This window comes from Pongo pygmaeus, chromosome 5 (genome assembly GCF_028885625.2).
Source record: "Pongo pygmaeus isolate AG05252 chromosome 5, NHGRI_mPonPyg2-v2.0_pri, whole genome shotgun sequence".
Classification (NCBI taxonomy): Eukaryota; Metazoa; Chordata; class Mammalia; order Primates; family Hominidae; genus Pongo; species Pongo pygmaeus.
The window spans coordinates 57,736,580-57,755,801 of record NC_072378.2 but is presented as its reverse complement, the minus strand read 5'-3'; the positions used below and the strand labels follow the sequence as shown (position 1 = coordinate 57,755,801).

Sequence of the window (19,222 nt, the reverse complement as noted above, 5' to 3'; positions counted from 1 at the left end):
GACCAGCCTGGCCAACATGGCGAAACGCGGTCTCTATTAAAAAATGCAAAAATTAGCTGGGTGTGGTAGCATGCGCTTGTAATCCCAACTACTCAGGATTCTTCAGGCTGAGGCTGGAGAATCACTTGAACTTGGGAGGCAGAAGTTGCAGCCGAGATCGCGCCACTGCACTCCAGCCTGGGCGACAGAGTGAGACTCCGTCTCAAAAAGAAAAAAAAAAAGAGAGAGAAAGAAAGAACTTGTTCATAAATGAAATACCCCACATTTAATCAAATATAAGATGCCATTAAATTATATAAGCTATTTTATGTGCCATGAAAAGAAAAAGCCAAAATGGAAGTCCAACAGACCTCACATAAGGTTGGAATGCCAAAGGGCTATACGCTCAATATAAGGGTAAATAAGAAATAAATCTGCCATAGAGAAAACGTAAGCAAGGCAATTTGCATGATTCAATCTTGGCACTAGATAGAGGGAAAAAGAAATCTTTTGTTGTTTAAACCATAAGCTGTAGTCAACAAGTTTGCAGAGTAAATTCACATTATCAGTGTGACATGTAAGTCCTCAAGCAGAAAATTTAAAGTGGGTCTCAGTTTGGCAGTTTCTCTAGGTACCCAGCAGAGACAGAAGCAAATGCAAATTCTATCTAGGCCAACAGTGATTGTTAAGGTACCTCTTAATTTTAGAGATATTAAAATATGAAAGTGTCTTAATATATATCAAATACAGTATCATCAGCAGGGTGCAGTGGCTCACACCTGTAATCCCAGCACTTTGGGAGGCCTAGGCGGGCAGATCACTTGAGGCCAGGAGTTCGAGACCAGCCTGGCTAACATGGAGAAACCCCGTCTCTACTAAAAATACAAGTATTGGCTGGGCATGGTGGTATGCTCCTGTAGTCCCAGCTACTTGGGAGGCTGAGGCACGAGAACCGTTTCAGCCCAGGGGGCTGAGGTTGCAGTGAGCCGAGACTGCGCCACTGCACTCCAGCCTGGGTGACAGAGCGAGACTGTCTCAAAAACAAAACCAAAAAACAGTATCAGCTCTTGACCATTTATCCCACAAATAGTTGAGGGTCTACTATGGATAGCTGAAGGTTTGCTAGAAGTTGAGGATAAAGCAATAAAAATATGCTATGGGGTCCTGCCTTCATAATAGTCATAGGTAGAACCTGAAGTACTGAAGAATGATCTATAACTCTCATTACAATTCAAGTGGGAAAAAAAATGCAAGTGGGTCTGAGATTCACATTAGATTTTGAATAAAACAATGACTCACATGCATACATATGGCAAAATCAGCAGCATCTTTTCTTTTACTACAGCGAGGATGAAGGAAGAAGCATCCAATCCTGTTCAGGTAATTATAAATCTTACAGTTGAGCGGAGGCTTCCAATTGGTGTTTCCTCCTATTAATTTTAGAAAAGGCAAAAATGATAATCAAACAGGAGAGAAAGGCCACAAATTTTATCAAGAAAAAACACATACTAGAAAAAAACTTTTCTAGAGGCAAAGTACTAGATCAGAATGTGGAAGAACTCCATCTTAGCATAAGCATCAACATCTTGTTGCTTTACAGTCTCGAGAAAGTGGACCAACTTCCCTGAATCTGTCAACTCATCTTAAAACTCCCATGGATATTAAGCAAAATCAAAAGTAATGTGTGTAAAAATTATTTGAATGGCATTATTCTGTAAGTGTAAGCATGAGTGGTTTTTACAGATGTCACCACCATTCAATGCAGAAATGATGGGCAATACCAAAGCTCAACTTACTAAAGCAATTATTCTGGCTAACTTATTCAGGTCAGTATGTTTCTATCTTTAATCCCAATCTTTCTCTTTACATGCTATTTCCTATCAAACACAAACAATAGCAGATGCTCTGTAAACCAAATAAATCTCTCCCCCAGGTTTGGTCAACAATTTGTAAAGAGCTTTAGATGAAGCTGAACACTTAAGAACAGCAAGGATGAACCAAAGAGGCAGTTATGGCATGTTGAAAATAACATTAGTCCTATAGCTGAGAGGCCAAATAATTCTGCTATTTATTAGTTTTAAAACTTTGAGGGAAAAAAACAAAAACAAAAACAAAACATCTTCTTCTTTGTATTTTAAAAGGGATAAAACCATAATAATCAGTAACCATGTTAGTACAAAGCCATAGCACCTGACACATTTTAGGTGTTGAATAAAGCCTTTTTCAATCTGTATTAAAAGATCATAAACTTTTTTTTTTTTTTTTTTAGACGGAGTCTCGCTCTGTTGCCCAGGCTGGAGTGCAGTGGCGCGATCTCAGCTCACTGCAAGCTTCGCCTCCTGGGTTCACACCATTCTCCTGCCTCAGCCTCCCAAGGAGCTGGGACTACAGGCGCCCGCCACCACACCCAGCTAATTTTTTGTTTGTTTTTTTTTTTCTTTTTAGTAGAGACGGGGTTTCACCATGTTAGCCAGGATGGTCTCGATCTTCTGACCTCGTGATCCATCCGCCTCAGCCTTCCAAAGTGCTGGGATTACAGACGTGAGCCACCGCGCCCGGCCAAAAGATCCATAAACTTTGAGTCACCAGATAGAGCTAACATTTACCACAGAGGCACGTAAAGAAAACGATTCTAGCAGAGTAACTATAATACAAAAGAACAATATTCCAATTATGTTCCTATGTTCTATCTAGGAAGGTTTAAGAGGAGCCTTTTAAACTGAACTATATTCTAAGAGGTGGGAAAAACGGTTTTCTTTTGTTTTTCTTATTAACCGTACCTTGAAAGCCCCAAATAAATGTTCCTTGGTTTAGATGCCCTGGTAGATGACCAAAAAAGTTTGACCAGTTATCAAAATCTACAAAGACTATATGAGTCATGGTTCGCAGGTAATCCAAATCTGGAAGCTCAACAATTTCTTCCTCTGGGAAGAGAGAAATATCAACATGAGTTCAGTAAGAATTTGCTAAAATCATTCTGATTTCAAGTCCAAAAAATATTAGAAGGCTAATATGCAAAAATACTAACCTTGAATGTTACTCATTTCTATCTAACCTTTTTGTGAAATCCAAATCTGTACATGACACCATTTACACTTAAATCAGATAAAAATAATCTGAACATTTCACAAATTTTGATTATATATCCTTCTTGCAAATATTTTCTTCCATCAACTCCAAAGGTTGTTAAAAAGTCATTTATACAAGGAATTTTTTAAAAACATCAATGTACTAGAAGAACTAGAAAACCAAGTTTTAAGGTTAAATAAGCAAAAACTAATACACCCATATAAAATTCCAAGGTTACCTATTAAGAACATTTTCACCACCAGAATTTGGTTCTTTTCCCAGTCTGGACTGATTTATTAGTAGCCCTCTAGTTCTATGATTAAACACCCTAGAGAGCAGAAATAAGATAACCTGGCATCCTGCTGCCATAAAGCAGTGCTAGAAATAGGTGCCAGTGGTACAGTGACACCTCCCCCTATAAACACATCTTCTTGGTTCTCTCAGATTCTTCTTTCATCTTCCCCCATGCCCCAACTCTCATTCTCCCTCCCCTTTATCTTGTTTCATACTTTTCCACTTTGACAAGGCCTTAAAGTTTCCTGTGGTAACAATGCAAACTTTAAAATGTTATATTATTTAAAAAATGAATAGTTTCTATTCTAATAGTTCCTTCAAATATACTACTGCCATTCCCTTCCATTTCCAAGCCACCTTACGTCTTTTCTCTAACTTCTCAGTAATTCTAGATTTAGATATTGCATTTGCTATCAAACATAGACTAACACAAATTCCAAAAAAAAAGTAAACAGAAGCACAAAAGAAAGGCCTAAGAGAACATAAAATGGTGTAACCAGTGTTTCACTGTTTAGAGTTGACTAGGTAGCTCATGATTTAATTCTTTATCACTGAAAACATGCCATGACTAAAGGTGATGTTGAGATCTACATATGGTATAGAGCAAGACTGTAAAAATTCAATAGTTCATAAAAATACATTACTGGCCAAAATTTTCACATATTCTCACTGTACCCAAATATGCTACATTGTATAACTCACCAAGAATTAGTATTTATTTAAAAGAATATAGACTTAAGTCAGGTGTGGTGGCTCACACCTGTAATCCCAACACTTGGGGAGGCTAAAATGGGAGGATTGCTTGAGGCCAGGAGTTCGAAACCAGCCTGGGCAACATAGTAAAATCCCATCTCAAAAAAATTTTAAAAATAAAAGAATATACACTTAAAATTATACTCTAAACAAAACAAATTATACTTCTAAACAAAATAAAAACATAACACCTGCCTAGACTTACTTAATCCTATCATATGGAAGAAAGAAAGTCTGGAGTAAGTACAAACAAGGAATTCATATTTCAATTTTCCCCCTGGTTTCCTGCTACCACTTTAACTCTACTTCTAATTGCTATTTTAATTGTATGTTAAAGCTTTTCTTCCAAGTTAATCATAACAAAAATATACAAATGCTGAAATGACCTTTAAAATGTCTCCCACTAAAGAATATGGCCAAATAGAAACAAAAAGAATTCATGTGATTTATCTTTTTAGTTAACCCAAATATTACAAGAAAAATCTAAACAATATTAATACTAGGATAACTTTGAAATCTAACTTTCAGAAAATCTATCAACTTCCTTCATCTTCAAAATCTCCACACCTTTTGTAAAATAAAATATCTAAAATATGTATTATTTAAAGCCAACATATACTCTGTCCCCGTAAGTTTAGAAAGTGGATAAATGTAGTAGTAGGAATACAAACCCCTAAAATGTATATACCGTAGTAATTAACATATCATCAAGAAGTTACCCTGTTTCTTGCTTCAAAATTGAATCGAGGTGGGTACATTGTAAGTTTCAATATTAGTATATGAAATTTGCACAGAGCTATAAAGCCATACCTATATTCTGATAGCTTAGGTCATTCTCAACTCCTTTCTCCATGTCTAAATTTTTTGAATAGTTTATTGCCTGTTTCAGTTTTCTCTCTGTATGTGAGGCACTGGCAGTAAACTTGTACAGGTTTGATTTTTCACATCCAAAATGAGCCACACTGAGTTTCTGTAAGAAGCAATGTTTTCTATGGAAATGCTGCTGTGCACTCTCAGGATCATGAAATGCTTTGGTGCAGGTGCCACACTTGATTACATACTGCTGCTCCTCCTCATCACTCTTTTCTTTGTGCACTTGATGGATATGAGTGTTCATGTCGGTTAAATTCTGTGCTGTTGCTGAACATAAACTGCAGCGAAACCATAGTTTTCCTTTATCCAGCATGATTTGGAGACATCTGCTATAATCTTCTTTTCTGTTGACTTTACAGATGTAACTCTCACGGCAACCACAAGTTAACTGGTTACTGGTCTCTATTACTGGAAAATCATCTTCAGTTTTAATTGAAGTTTCAGTTTTTTCTGACACAAATACATAATCTATGCTGTGGTGCTCCTCATAATGACTCAAAAATGCTTCTTCCACATTAAAGATAAGATCACAAAGCCCACAGAAGTATTTAATCTTTATCTCATTGTCATGCTCATCTTGGCAATGTCGGTACAATGTTTCTATCTTATGAAAAGGCTTTCTGCAGTGAGCACAGCTGTATCTATGAAATTTGTGGCTTGCCAAAGACATGCAGTGCTGTTTTACATATTCCTGGGAATCAAACATATCTTCACAAATCCGGCATTGCCATTTACCCCTTGGAGAACTATTTGCCGGGGAATGATCAATAATAGTAATAGCTGATGAAGGCTTGTTAGCAGTCAAATTACCCAATGTTGTAGAGGATGATGGCAAAGTTTCCCCTTCTACCTCATCCATCTCATAAAAATATCTGTGTCCATTATGAAATTCAGTCACATGTGCCATGATAGTATCTTTCCTTGTTAACTCCTTTTTGCATGTCCGACACCAGAAAAGAAAGTTATTTAAATGTGCCCCTCCGTGAATCCGGCTCATGTGTAAACGAATGACCCCTGAATCATCACATACCTTTCCACAGACCACACACTTATAACCCATTGTGTTTGCTGAGAAAACATGCTTTTCTACTGCATCTTCACTTGGGAATCGCTGATTGCATTCACAGAACCAAGTTTTAACTACTGATTTTTCTTTCTGGACACAAGCAACACCTTCAAGGCTTTTATCTTTTAAATTCATCTTCTTTTTTGGAATGGCAATGCACTCCAGTGAGCTAGATTCTTTCATAGACATGGTTCTTTTAAGTGATGAAAATTTTGATTGATCCAACAATAAATGCAAGTCAGAAGAAGGATCCTTGTTCCCTTCGCTGCTGTGGCAATAGAGTAAGACTGATTCTTCCACTGAGTTAATCACTCGGACTTTGTGTCCTGAATTCTGCTTATGATTTTGGGTGCTGGTTTCATCCACAAAGACTTGATTGCAATCTGGACAATAACCTCTTAATATGAATTTCTCTGCAACCTGGGTAATGCTCTTCTCAGCTACAGCTACAGGTCCAGCATTTCGACAACGAACTCTAAATTAGATAAAAAGAAATAGAAACTCTTTCAGAAGTATTTTCTAAATATACCATTGCTGCATTTTATTGCAGGAATTATAAAATAACCAATGTATAAATAAGCACTAAAAGATACTTTTCAATAAAGATGCAAATGACATAATGATGTTCTATCATTTCAAAATACTTGAGCATTATCTGCACTTTATCTATTTCTAGTTAAAATACAAAAGGCTAAAACTAGATTCAAAATTTTTTAAATTCAGGCAAATTTTAGAAAACTAACATCTGTATGAAAAGCACTGACAGAGGACCTTATTGAACAGGCAAATTATTAGACTCTCCATGGTAATTAAACTATATGAAAGAACACTATGGTTAAGATTCTAGACAACCCAGTTCCTATTCTTTAATAACTGATTAATGTTGATACTATAAGGCTATGGTAACCAAAACAACATGTACTGGTATAAAAATAGACACACAGATCAATGGAACAGAATAGAGAACCCAGCAATAATGCCACATACCTACAAACTACTGATCTTTGATGAAATTGACAAAAATATACACTGGGGAAAGGACACCCTATTTAATAAATGCTGCTGATAAAACTGGACAGCCATATGCAGAAGAATAAAACTGAACCCATATCTTTCATCATATACAAACAATAACTCAAGATGGATTAAAGGCTAAGACCTGAAACTATAAAAATTCTAGAAGAAAACCTAGGAAAACCCCTTCCGGACAATGGCCTAGGCAAAAAATTTATGACTAAGTCCTCAAAAGCAAATGCAACAAAGCCCTAAAATAGACAAATGGGACTTAAAAGCTTAAGCATAGCAAAAGAAATAATCAAGAGAATAAACAGACAACTTACAGAATGGGAGAAAATATCTGCAAACTATGCATCTGACAAAGGACTAATATTCAGAATCTACTAGGAACTTAACAAGAAAAAAAACCCACAAATAATCCCATTAAGAAGTGGGCAAAGGACATGAACAGACATTTTTCAAAAGAAGACATACAACTGGCCCATAAATACTCAACATTACTAATCATCAGAGAACTTCAAATTAAAACAATGCGATACCATCTTACACCAGTCAAAATGGCTGTTATTAAAAAATCAAAAAACAACTGATGTTGGCAAGGATACAGAGAAAAGGGAACACTTATACACTGTTGATGGGAATGTAAATTAGTACAACCTCTATGGAAAACAATATGGAGATTTCTTAAAAAACTAAAAATAGAACTCCCTTTGATCCAGCAGTCCCACTACTGGTATCTACCTTAAGAAAAAGCAAGCATTATATCAAAAAGACACCTACACTTGTACATTTACCGCAGCACTATTGACAATAGCAATAATGAATGGAAATGGATTACTGAATAAAGAAAATATGGTATATATACCATGGGAATACTACTGAGTCATAAAAAAGAATGAAATCATGCCTTTCGAAGCAACATGTATGGAACTGGAGGCCATTATCCTAAGTGAAATAACTCAATGTCAAATACTGCAAATTTTCAGTTCTAAGTGTGAGCTAAACAATGGGTACACGTGGACATATAGAGTGGAATAATAAATAGACATTGAAAATTCCAAAAGGTGGGAGGTTGGGAAATGGGTGAGGGTTGAAAAATAACCTACTGGGTACAATGTTCACTATTTGGATGATAGGTACGTTAAAAGCCCAGATATCTGAGCTTCACAATATACCCATGTAACAAAACTGCACTCGCACCCCCTGAATCTATAAGAAATAAAAATAAAGAACTGATTAATTTTATTTCAGACAAATGTCATGCCCATAGTTGCTTTTGCACTGAAGAACTAGGCTCAATAAAACCACATACTATTCCACAAATTAACTCAAAATAAATCAACTTCCCTAGGAAAATAAAAAAAATAGAACAACTGTGTCACTACTAAACTCCAGAGAGAACAGACCTGCTACCATTTTATACATTTAATATATTTCAAAAGAAAAAAACTGTACAAAATATGTTCTCTAATTATTGTGGAATTAAATTGGAAACAAGAAATAATAAAAATCCCTAAATGTTTATAAATTAAATACCTAAATGTAACATCTATAAACCTTTAGAAGTTAAGCAACACCTATCTTTTTTGTGTGTTTGGAGACAGAAAATCTTTCTGTCGCCCAGGCTGGAATGCAGTGGCACAATCTTGGATCACTGCAACCTCTGCCTCCCAGGTTCAAGCGATTCTCTTGCCTCAGCCACCAAGTAGCTGGGATTACAGGCGCTCACCACACCTGGTTAACTTTTTTGTATTTTTAGTAGAGATGGGGTTTCGCCATGTTAGCCAGGCTGGTCTCAAACTCCTGAGCTCAGGCAATCCGCCTGCCTAAGCCTCCCAAAGTGTTAGGATTACAGGTGTGAGCCACCACGCCCAGCCAAGCAACACATTTCTAATAAACCTATAGGTCAAAGAATAAATCAAAAGGGCAAAGATAACATTTTTCCAAAACATTTTTAAACAGCTTTATTGAGATATAATTCATGGCTAGGCGCGGTGGTGCATGCCTGTAATCCCAGCACTTTGGGAGGCTGAGGCGGGCAGATCACTTGAGGTCAGGAGTTCAAGACCATCCTGGCCAACATGGTGAAACCCCGTCTCTACAAAAAATACAAAATTCAGCCAGGCATGGTGGCACACACCTATAGTCCCAGGTACTTGGGAGGCTGAGGCACAAGAATCGCTTGAACTTGGGAGGTGGAGGTTGCAGTGAGCCGAGATTGCACCATTGCACTCCAGCCTAGGTGACAGACAGAGACCCTATCTTTAAAAAAAAAAAAAAAAAAAAAGGATATAATTCACATACCATATAATTCATCCATTTAGGATATATAATTTCAACTATTTTTCACATAAAGATATGTGCAACCATCAATAGTTAATTTTAGAACACTGTGTTATGTCAAAAAGAAAACACATGCCCTTTAGCTATCACCTCCCCACCTCCCTTTTTGCCATGCTCCCCAACTCCAAGCAACCACTGAACCCTAAGCAACTACTTTCTGTGTCTACAGATTTCCCTATTCTGGAATTTCATGTGAATGGAATCATATAAATGGACTTTTTGTGACTAGCTTATTTCATTTAGCATAATGTTTTCAAAGTTCTTTGAGGTTGTAACATGTAATCAGGATTTCAATCCTTTTCATGGCCAAATAATATTCCCTTGTATGGATATGTCCATTTAAAAAAATCCATTTGTCAGCTGATAGACATTTGGGATGTTCCCACTTTTTTACTATTATGAATAATGCTGCTATAAACAAACATACAAGTATTTGTGTGGATATACATTCACTTTGCTCTTGGCTGTCAACAAATAGAAATTGCTGGACTATATGGTAGCTCTATGTTTAAATGAGGAAAAAAGAGATACATATTTTTAACTGAATAAAAATGAAAACACAACTTATCAACATCTGTGGCATGCAGGTAAAGCAGTGCTTAGTGGGAAATTTATATTTTTTAATGTTTATATTGAAAACAAAGATCCAAAGTCAATCTAAACTTCTACCTTTTAAGAGCTAGACAAAGATAAGCAAATTAAACTCAAAGTTTAAAGAGCAGAAATCAATGAGCTAAAAAATGGGCAAACAACAGAGAATTGCCAGGGAAACCAGACAACGGTTGTTGTAAAAATCAACAAAAATTTGAAATAGATTATAGAAATAAACATAAATATTTAAAAATATCAAAGCTGAATTCAGGGAAATAAAATACATTCTTTAAGCAAGAAGAGGCAAGGGTTTCTCACGACACAGAAAGCATAACTATAAAAGAAGAAAATAACAAATTATACACCTAATGCAAAGAAAAGCTTCTGTTCATCAAAAGGTATAATTAAAAATATGAATATGCAAAATCACAGCTAGGAAAATATACTCATAAATATTTGTGTATTCTAGAAATTCCTACATTCTAGATACGAATCTGACAAAAGATTCGTATCTAGAATATATAAAGAACCCCAACTCACTATTAAGAAGGCAAACAATCCAATTTTGAAGACTGGCAAAAGACTTGAACAAAGGTTTCATAAAGATAAACAAATAGCCCATAAACACAAGAAAAAGTGCCCAACATCATTGTTTATCAAGAAAATGCACATAATAAACTAAAATGAGACACAAGAATAGCTAAAATGAAAAAGAGTGGCAATATCAAATGTTAGCAAGGGTGAAGAGTAACTAGAACTTTCATACCTTACCTGTAGGAATGTAAATTAATACAACCAACTTTGGATATTTAGTAGGTTCTCATAAATATAAACCTACTTCTGAACCAACAATTCCACTTTTCAAGGTCCATCCAAGAGAAATGAAAACATATGACCATGAAAAGACTTGTACAAAATATTCAAAGCAGCTTTATTCATAAAAGCTATAAATTGTAAACAACCCAAATATCTATCAACACGGGAATGGATCAACAAATTGTGCTATATTCACACAATACTACTTACCAATAAAAAGGAACAATGTACTAAACAATATAGATAAATCTCACAGATACTATGGCAATCACAGATCATACTGGACTCTTTCTTGGTTACTTGATAAATTTGGCCTTTCATTGAGATTTAATCTTTCAAATGTATATGATACTTTCCATTCTGGTTGACTTAAAGCCAAGGTTCAACTTTAACCCTTTCCTCTCCTACTCATACTTACAGAACACACACAGAAAAACATACACAAAGCTTAGAACTGTTAGCTTGCTTTACACTTGCAGCAATATCAATATATCCACGTTTTCCACATCTCTAACTTCTCTCACTATGTAAAATTTGGTTAATTTCCAGGCAACTGTATATTCTCATTTTAAAAGGAGAGAAACATGGAATAGAAAATGTATTTGTTGAATCTTCTCACTGGCAAACAGCTCATCCGTATTCCTTTACAGCTCCAGACCAATACAAACCTGAAATGGGCAGTGAGCTCCATGTGGGAACGCAGTGTCTGGTGGCAGGCCACACACTTAACTTGAAATGGAACATCTTTGCACAGAGAGATCAAAAGTTTCTTTGCAAAAGATGGAAAAGATATTGGATGTGCAATTCCTTTGTTATCTGAAAGACAAAATAAACTATAATTTGCAAAGTTATTTGAGTACAGAGTAACCCAACCTTCCTCCCTTCAGCCCTTCTCAACATTAGTTGGAGTAAGTAAAAGAAGACAGTTATTTTGGCAATAAAAATCTAAGGGAAGCCACTTTCTAGCCTTAAATACAAAGAATGCTTTACTCATACTCAAATTAAAATTTGAGTCTTAAATGCCGAGAAACAGAAAACTTCCAAGATATCATGATATAACATAACATTATCCTGAATAAATATTTGCTTCCCAAGATTTCTTCACTCTTCAAAGTTAGTAAGCCTTACTCATACGTAAAAATAAATATTAAGAATCTTTGTTTTTAAGTAAGAATTGAGATAATCTTTTACTTTCATAGTTCTAGAACTAAGATGAGGATATGTAATCTCAAGAATGATCTGAGAAGTATGATAAATCAGCAAAGATTAAAGTAGTTTAATTTTCAGCAGAAGAGAGTATTAACATACCACCCAGTCTGAAACTCTGATGGAAATGATTCTTTCCAGACATATGCTTTGAACACTCCTCTTTGCTGCTAAAAAGAAGGAAGCAATTTGGACATGCAAAGCACTGAATAATCTGAGGAAGAAGGTTGTTGTTATGTCCATCATCTGTGGCTTCCTAAAATATAAGACAAAGCTGTATTATGGAAAACTAAAATAAATACTCAAGTTCTTGAAAAAACTTGCAAAATGTCCTATTTGTTGTTTATTTGCAATATCCTGTATCAATTTTTAACATGAAAGATGTTCTTCCCTGAGTGTGAATTATGGAACTGTTATCATAACCGAGGTCCCAAATGTCAAATTTTTAGTTTTTTTTCCTCAAAACCAAATTATGGCCATCTGTTGTAGTAACAAATATAGAAGAACATTTGCTTTCTATATAGTTTTCATTTTTACATACACATTCACGTGTAATATATAAATGCATAAATGCGATCACACCACATACACTTTTCCTAATGTTTTGCTTTATTCACTCTACCCTGCATTATTCTTCTTCCACAAATTCATCCATGCTTACTCAGTTACAAAGACACACAGAAATAAGGGGGAATGTCATTGTTTTATCAAATATTATTTTATAGGCTCTTCTGCCTATTAGTTTTCTCATTCCATAGTACCTAAAAGAAATCCCTAAAAATCAGCTGGTATATCTCTAATTAATGCTTCTTAATGGTTGCAAACTATGCCATGGTGTGAATCTATTCAACTCAGTCAACATTTATTTCCAGTTTTTTTCTTAAGTTTTGATTTTTTTTTTCCCACTAGAAATAATGATCTTGTAAACATCCTTGAATATATATCCTTACTGGTAGGTGCTTTTTTCTTATTCTCAAGAGTGGCCCTACAGGGCTAATGGGTATATATATTTGAATATTAAAAGACACTGTACGACTGGTTTTCAAAAAGGCTCTACCAATTCACATATCCCCTAGTACTGAATGAGACTGGCAGTAATATATATGACAGATTTTTTTCATTTTTGTCAGGCAAATTTTTGCATTTTTGGTAGAGACAGGGTTTCCCCACGTTGCCCAGGCTGGTCTCAAACTTCTGGGTTCAAGTGATCCACCCGCCTTGGCCTTCCAAAGTGCTAGGATTACAGGCATGAGCCACCATGCCTGGCCTTCATTGCTACTTTAATTTGCATTTCCTATCTATAACTGAGTTTGAGCATTTATTCATACATTTTTTGGCTACCCAGACGTGTTCTTATGTGAATTTTTTATTCATATTATTTAGCTTTATTTCTCAATTGTTTTGTTTTTTCTCCTTCTGGTCAATTTGTACCAGTCCTTTGTTACTGAAATTAATTCTCTGCCTCATTTTCCATTTTGCAATATTTTTTCAAATATCTATTTTGTTTATAGTCTTCTTTATTTTTGAGACAAGAGCTCACTCTGTCACCCAGGCTGGCCCGCTAGTACCCTTGACATCCTGGGCTCAAGCAATCCTCCTATCCCAGCCTCCCACGTAGCTGGGACCACAAGCATACACCAATACACCCGGCTAATTTTTTTATTTTTTGTAAAGGCAAGGTCTTTCCATGTTGCCCAGGCTGGTCTCTAACTCCTGGACTCTAGCAATTCTCTCGCCTTGGCCTCCCAAAGTGCTGGGATTACAGGCATAAGCCACTGTGCTCGGCCTACGGTCACTTTTTGAATTTGACACAGTCAAATAAGTATGTCTTTTCTAGCATCTAAGTTTCTAAACCTTGTTAAGAGCCCCCTCTACCTTAAAATAGGAAATTTTAAAAAGTGTGTATTTATAAGTGTATGTATATTTGTGTGTGCTTGTTATAAATATAATTTAACTTCTTGTTAATGGTCTTTAGAGTAATAGCCTCAAACATTGTATTGTGCCTCATATTTACTATCATTAACACTAGAACCATCAAGTACAGTTTGTGTAGTGCTTATGAGATGCAACCAGAAGAGAGATAAAAAATTTTTATTTATACTGAGCACATGTCAGGAACCACATTGAGGTTCTAAATATGTTTACCTACTTAATCCTCATAATAACCCCATGAGGTACCATTTTCATTATTTAGAAATGAGAAAATTGAAGTTCTGATAAGTCAACCAACTTACCCCTCCTCCCAAGTTGTACCCCTCCATAGAAAAGACAAACTTCATTTAAACCCAGCTTTACAATCTTGGTTATTAATTATATGCTACTTTCACTACTCCCTCCCCACCACACTCCCCTCCTGTTTTAATTTGATGAGTGCCACACAGAAGAAATAACACCGAGGAGGACATTTCCATTCCAATTTGAAGATTCTAAATGATAAGAGCAATAAAGGCATTTAGTAACCACCAATTTATACATATTTCTCCTACTCGAAGAACCCTAAACTCATTAAATCATTTTTAGTTTAATTGTGAGTTATAAATGAACTCACATAAAGTTGTTTAAAGGATTTGCTCAACAGAACCAAAATGTGATTCTACATAAAATTTTATTAGAATATACTTATTACAAAAATATGGCATACTTGGCCAGGAGCAGTGGCTCACACCTGTAATCCCAGCACTTTAGGAGGCTGAGGTGGGAGGACTGCTTTGCTCAGGAATTTGAGACCACCTCTCTCTCTCAAAAAAAAAAAAAAAAAAAAATTTATATATATATAAAATTGTATTTGGCATACCTGCAAATACATTCTACAAGTTGGGAAAAGGAATGGGAAATAAGATATCTGATAAGTTAAAGTGCTCAATTCCTTTTTACCATATTTCTGGTTACATTAAAAGACACCATACAAATTTGTACAATAAAAAAGGTAGGGCTGGGCATGATGGCTCATGCCTGTAATCCTAGCACTTTGGGAGGCTGAAGCGGACAGATCACAAGGTCAGGAGTTCGAGACCAGCCTGGCCAACATGGTGAAACGCCGTCTCTACTAAAAATACAAAAAATTAGCCGGGTGTGGTGGCAGGCGCCTGTAATCCCAGCTACCCAGGAGGCTGAGGCAGGAGAATTGTTTGAACCCGGGAGGCAGAGGTTGCAGTGAGCCAAAACTGCACCACTGCACTCCAGCCTGCGCAAGACAGCGAGACTCCGTCTTAAAAAAAAAAAAAAAAAAAGAAGGCAGAACCAAAATACCATTTCACACCCACTAGAATGGCTAAAAACTGAAACCCACAAACATTGCTGGCAGGAAAGTAAAATGGTACAGTGCACTAGACAGCAGTTTGGCACTTCTTCAAAAAAATTAAAAAGGTACCATATGACCTAGCAATTTAACTCATTAGAGGAATTAAAACGTATGTTTACACAAAACTTGGATGTTGGTTTATAGGAGCATTGTTCGTAACAGCCAAAAAGTAGAAACAACCCAAATGTCCATCAACTGATGAACTGTTAAATACAATGCAGCATATGTCCTTATAATGAAATATTATTTGGCAATGAAAAGAAATGAAGTACTGATACATGCTACGATATGAATAAGCCTTGAAACACATTACAGCAAGTGAAACAATCTAGTCACAAAGGCTGCATATTGTGTGATTCCTTTTATATAAAATAGCCACAATAGATAAATCCATGGAGACACAAAGTAGCTTAGTGGTTGCCTAGGGATGGGGAAGATGGGTTAGCAAAGGAGAAAAGTCACCTTAGATGATACAGTAGCCCTAGAAACAGAATAACCAGTGGTAGCTTCAATGGACTCACAAATGACACTGAGGTACAAAGGAGCTTACAGTATATCTACCACCACTATCACACAACAGGGAGAAAAGCAGGGTGCTAACTGGTGATGTAATAGCCATTGGATGGGTTTAGGTGTCAAAAGCCACTAGAAACTTGCCACTCAAAGTATGACTCAAGGAACGACAGCAATGGCATCACCTAAAAGCTTGTTAGAAATATGAATCTAAGGCTCGACCTGAGACATCTTGAGTCAGAATCTGCATTTTAACAAAATTTCCTAGGGATATGTGTGTACATTTAAGTTTGAGAAGGCCTAGTCTAGAGGGAAGAAATTGAAGATGAAAGAAAACGGGAGAGGGAAGCAAGGAAAACAATGCAAATTGTGAATAATTTGACTTTCTTTCATTGGGGACTGCCATCTTTACAAAACAGAATTCATACCTATAAAAAACAGCGAGGCTTATACAATCTTCTAGTGACCTCTTCTTGTTGATTTAAAAGAGGCAATTACAACCCCCCATGCATACTAGTTTCCTTTAGAGTCCTTGTGGTGACACAAATGTCAAGGAATAAGCAATCATTGAAGGTTACAGGTCAGGCCTGAAATAGAGTATTACATTTTCTCTTAAGAATCTCGTACATAAGCATAACGATACCATTTTAGGGATGAAGAAACTAAACTCACAGATTCAGTAACCTGTTAAGAATATGAAGCAAATAAAAGTAACAGTGGAACCCAGGTCTGTCTGATACCAAAGCCTCTGCCCTTTCTATGTTACCATACTGCTTTTCCGAACGCTAAAGGTCATAAATCTACTTCCTAGAGAGAAGGCAAAAAGGAGTGCAAAACAGCATGGAATGTGTGATTCCGAGAAAAAAGAAAAAACAAATTAATGAAATTTGGGGGAAAAAATAAGCGAAATAATTCATTTTAAAGTTAAACTACCTACTCAAACTTACTAAAGAAAACAGACATATATACTCATTATAGTAGAGAAAACACTAAGTACATGGAATAGGGAAACATGTCCTGAAAGAACTCTAATTCTGAAAAATGCAGAACATCAGTAACCTACTGCAAACACTAAAGTATGGAATGCAGTTCTCTTTCACCCTTTTTCCCTTCCTTCCCCAAATCTTCCATTTGTCATGGAAATGGATAACCCTATCATTTCTTTCTTCAATATGTCTTTTGGTTTCACTTTAAGGTCTTCATTCTGAATGCCATTACCTAAGTCAAACAATTCTCTCATCTCAGAGCTAAATTACTGTAAAAGTCATCTAAACTGGTCTCTTTGTCCACATCTTTGAATCCATTCTGAACAATACTGCCGTTCTAATGCCACTCAGTCTCTTCAGTGTCTCTAGAAAAAAAGGAAGGAACTGGGCTCTAGAATTAGAAGTCCTTCTAACTCTAAAAGAATAATGTGTTATTTTCATCATGTCACTGTTCTATAATAGTTTCTTCTTGCCAATATCAAGCTTAAAATCCTGTGTCTGTATGATCATGTTACTATTTATTTTTGTTAGGAATCCCCAAGACTACCCTACTACAGTGCCTAGTCAATGTTGAACAAGACGCAGGCTCTCAAAAACTAATGAGTGAGTGTAAAATAAAATCTGCTTCAAGATGCACATCTGTTCTGGGAATGTTCTCTAGTTCCAGGACAGAGATGGGGAGGACTGCAGAATTAAATTAGATATACTTAGAATGCAGGCTTTAATTATCTGCTGTGAACCTACACAGAATCCAAGCTATTCTCCATGTTACTTTCCAGGTATAGCTCTAGATAGAAGCAAATTCTGAAAACATTAACTAAATAAATGTTTTACTATTTCAAAATCTAATATTTATTCAGTAAATCCAATTTGACATTTACTCAAATATCCAAATATGGATATTCTCAAAGGTTTTTAGTTAACAGAATATTTAATATGGCATTGATTTTAATAATAGAAAACAAACAATACATCCAATGGGAAATTTATTAAATTAATACTATATTCATACAGAAGAAAACAATTCATTGATTTAAAATGTAGAAATGTATGCACTGATTCGATGAATATTTAAGCTTTTATGTTTGCAACACACTGCTTTAAATCACAAAACAATTTAGATACCTTATCTTATGTAAAAACATTTATCTACATATGGAGAAATACCAAAAACACATATATCAAAATCTTAATCCCAGTCCTTATCTCTGTGAGATTAAAGATGATTTCTTGTCTTTTTGTTAATATTTTTAAAATTTTCCATAATGAACATACATTACTTCTGCAATGTTAATAAGTCATTAAAGTTATCTACTATCAAATATGGTAAAAACCCATTAGAGTTCTGTATTACACGGATGTGCATATCCATGAATCAACTCATGTCTCTTAAGATTTAACACTTACTTAGAATTATATAACATAGCTTTTTAAATACTAGTTATATTCCTTGAAAACTAGCATTAATAACTTGTCATTTACTATATAGCTCCAACATTTCAACAAGCAGTGAAAGATAGTGGACTTAAGAACAGGGTTCTGGTTCTCATCAAGTGACTCACTCAGAGCATCTTGAACAAGGTAATCTAATTTGATAGAGCAACTCCGTGAAAGGAATTTGATGATAATCTCTAGGACTGCTGACTGTAAGGTATGAAGTTTACCTGCCTATAATAACTAAATGGCCCAAATCATTTTATTTTCAATGGACAATTACAGTTTTGATACTTACGTGTATCACTGGTAATTGCAAGTTTAAGAACAGCACGAAAAAACCTCCACTTAACTCCATGCCTATCTAGAAAAATAATACTTGTAATTTAGGACATGCTCTTACCTTATCAAAAAGGTGATCTCTATATTGTTGTTGAGTCACAAATTTTTTATAACATACTACACAAGCAAAGGAGCTGAAGAAAGGTCCATGTAGTGTAATTGTTGGATCACATGGAGAGTGATCAAACCTACTCAGCAAAAGAGGTAAGAGGTAATACTAGATAAATCTACATTCTAGGGAAACAACTATGTCGCTTCATTTGTGAAGCTAAACACATACACACACACATTCAGAACTTTGCACTTTTCTACTGAAATATTAAGTAATGTTCTTCATATACAGTAAATATCAAGTGGTTCCCATATGCTCAGCAATTCCCTCAGATAGTGACCAACAGTTAGTGCAAGATTTCATATGTACTAAATATCTGGTAAAATAGATTTAGACATTTCTTACCAAACTGGTAAACTTCTCGTTTGAAAATTTTAAGTCCAGCAACTTTTACTTCTTGCCTTGGTTACCATAAGACTCACAACTAACTTTAAATAAATCACTGCAATAATAATCTCATGCTAAGATTTCTAGTACACTTGTTTCCCATAATGGCTTTTAATGTTCATTTTTACCGTTTAATAAAT

At 35.5% G+C, this 19,222-nt stretch overlaps 2 protein-coding genes across 7 annotated transcripts in view; one reads left to right on the top strand and one right to left on the bottom strand.

The window, feature by feature from the left end:
• ZNF451 (zinc finger protein 451) overlaps positions 1-19,222 on the bottom strand; it is a 79,745-nt gene that overhangs the window by 16,316 nt on the left and 44,207 nt on the right. For all 6 annotated transcript variants that reach the window (XM_054492428.2, XM_054492430.2, XM_054492433.2 and 3 more), the window contains 6 exons: positions 18,645-18,771; positions 12,110-12,263; positions 11,470-11,617; positions 4,906-6,509; positions 2,760-2,903; positions 1,279-1,409 (listed from right to left, as the gene is read on the bottom strand). In XM_054492428.2, coding sequence (XP_054348403.1) covers positions 1,279-1,409; positions 2,760-2,903; positions 4,906-6,509; positions 11,470-11,617; positions 12,110-12,263; positions 18,645-18,771 — 2,308 coding nt within the window. The remainder of the gene's footprint in view (positions 1-1,278; positions 1,410-2,759; positions 2,904-4,905; positions 6,510-11,469; positions 11,618-12,109; positions 12,264-18,644; positions 18,772-19,222) is intronic.
• RAB23 (RAB23, member RAS oncogene family) overlaps positions 1-19,222 on the top strand; it is a 109,150-nt gene that overhangs the window by 70,418 nt on the left and 19,510 nt on the right. The window lies entirely within an intron of this gene.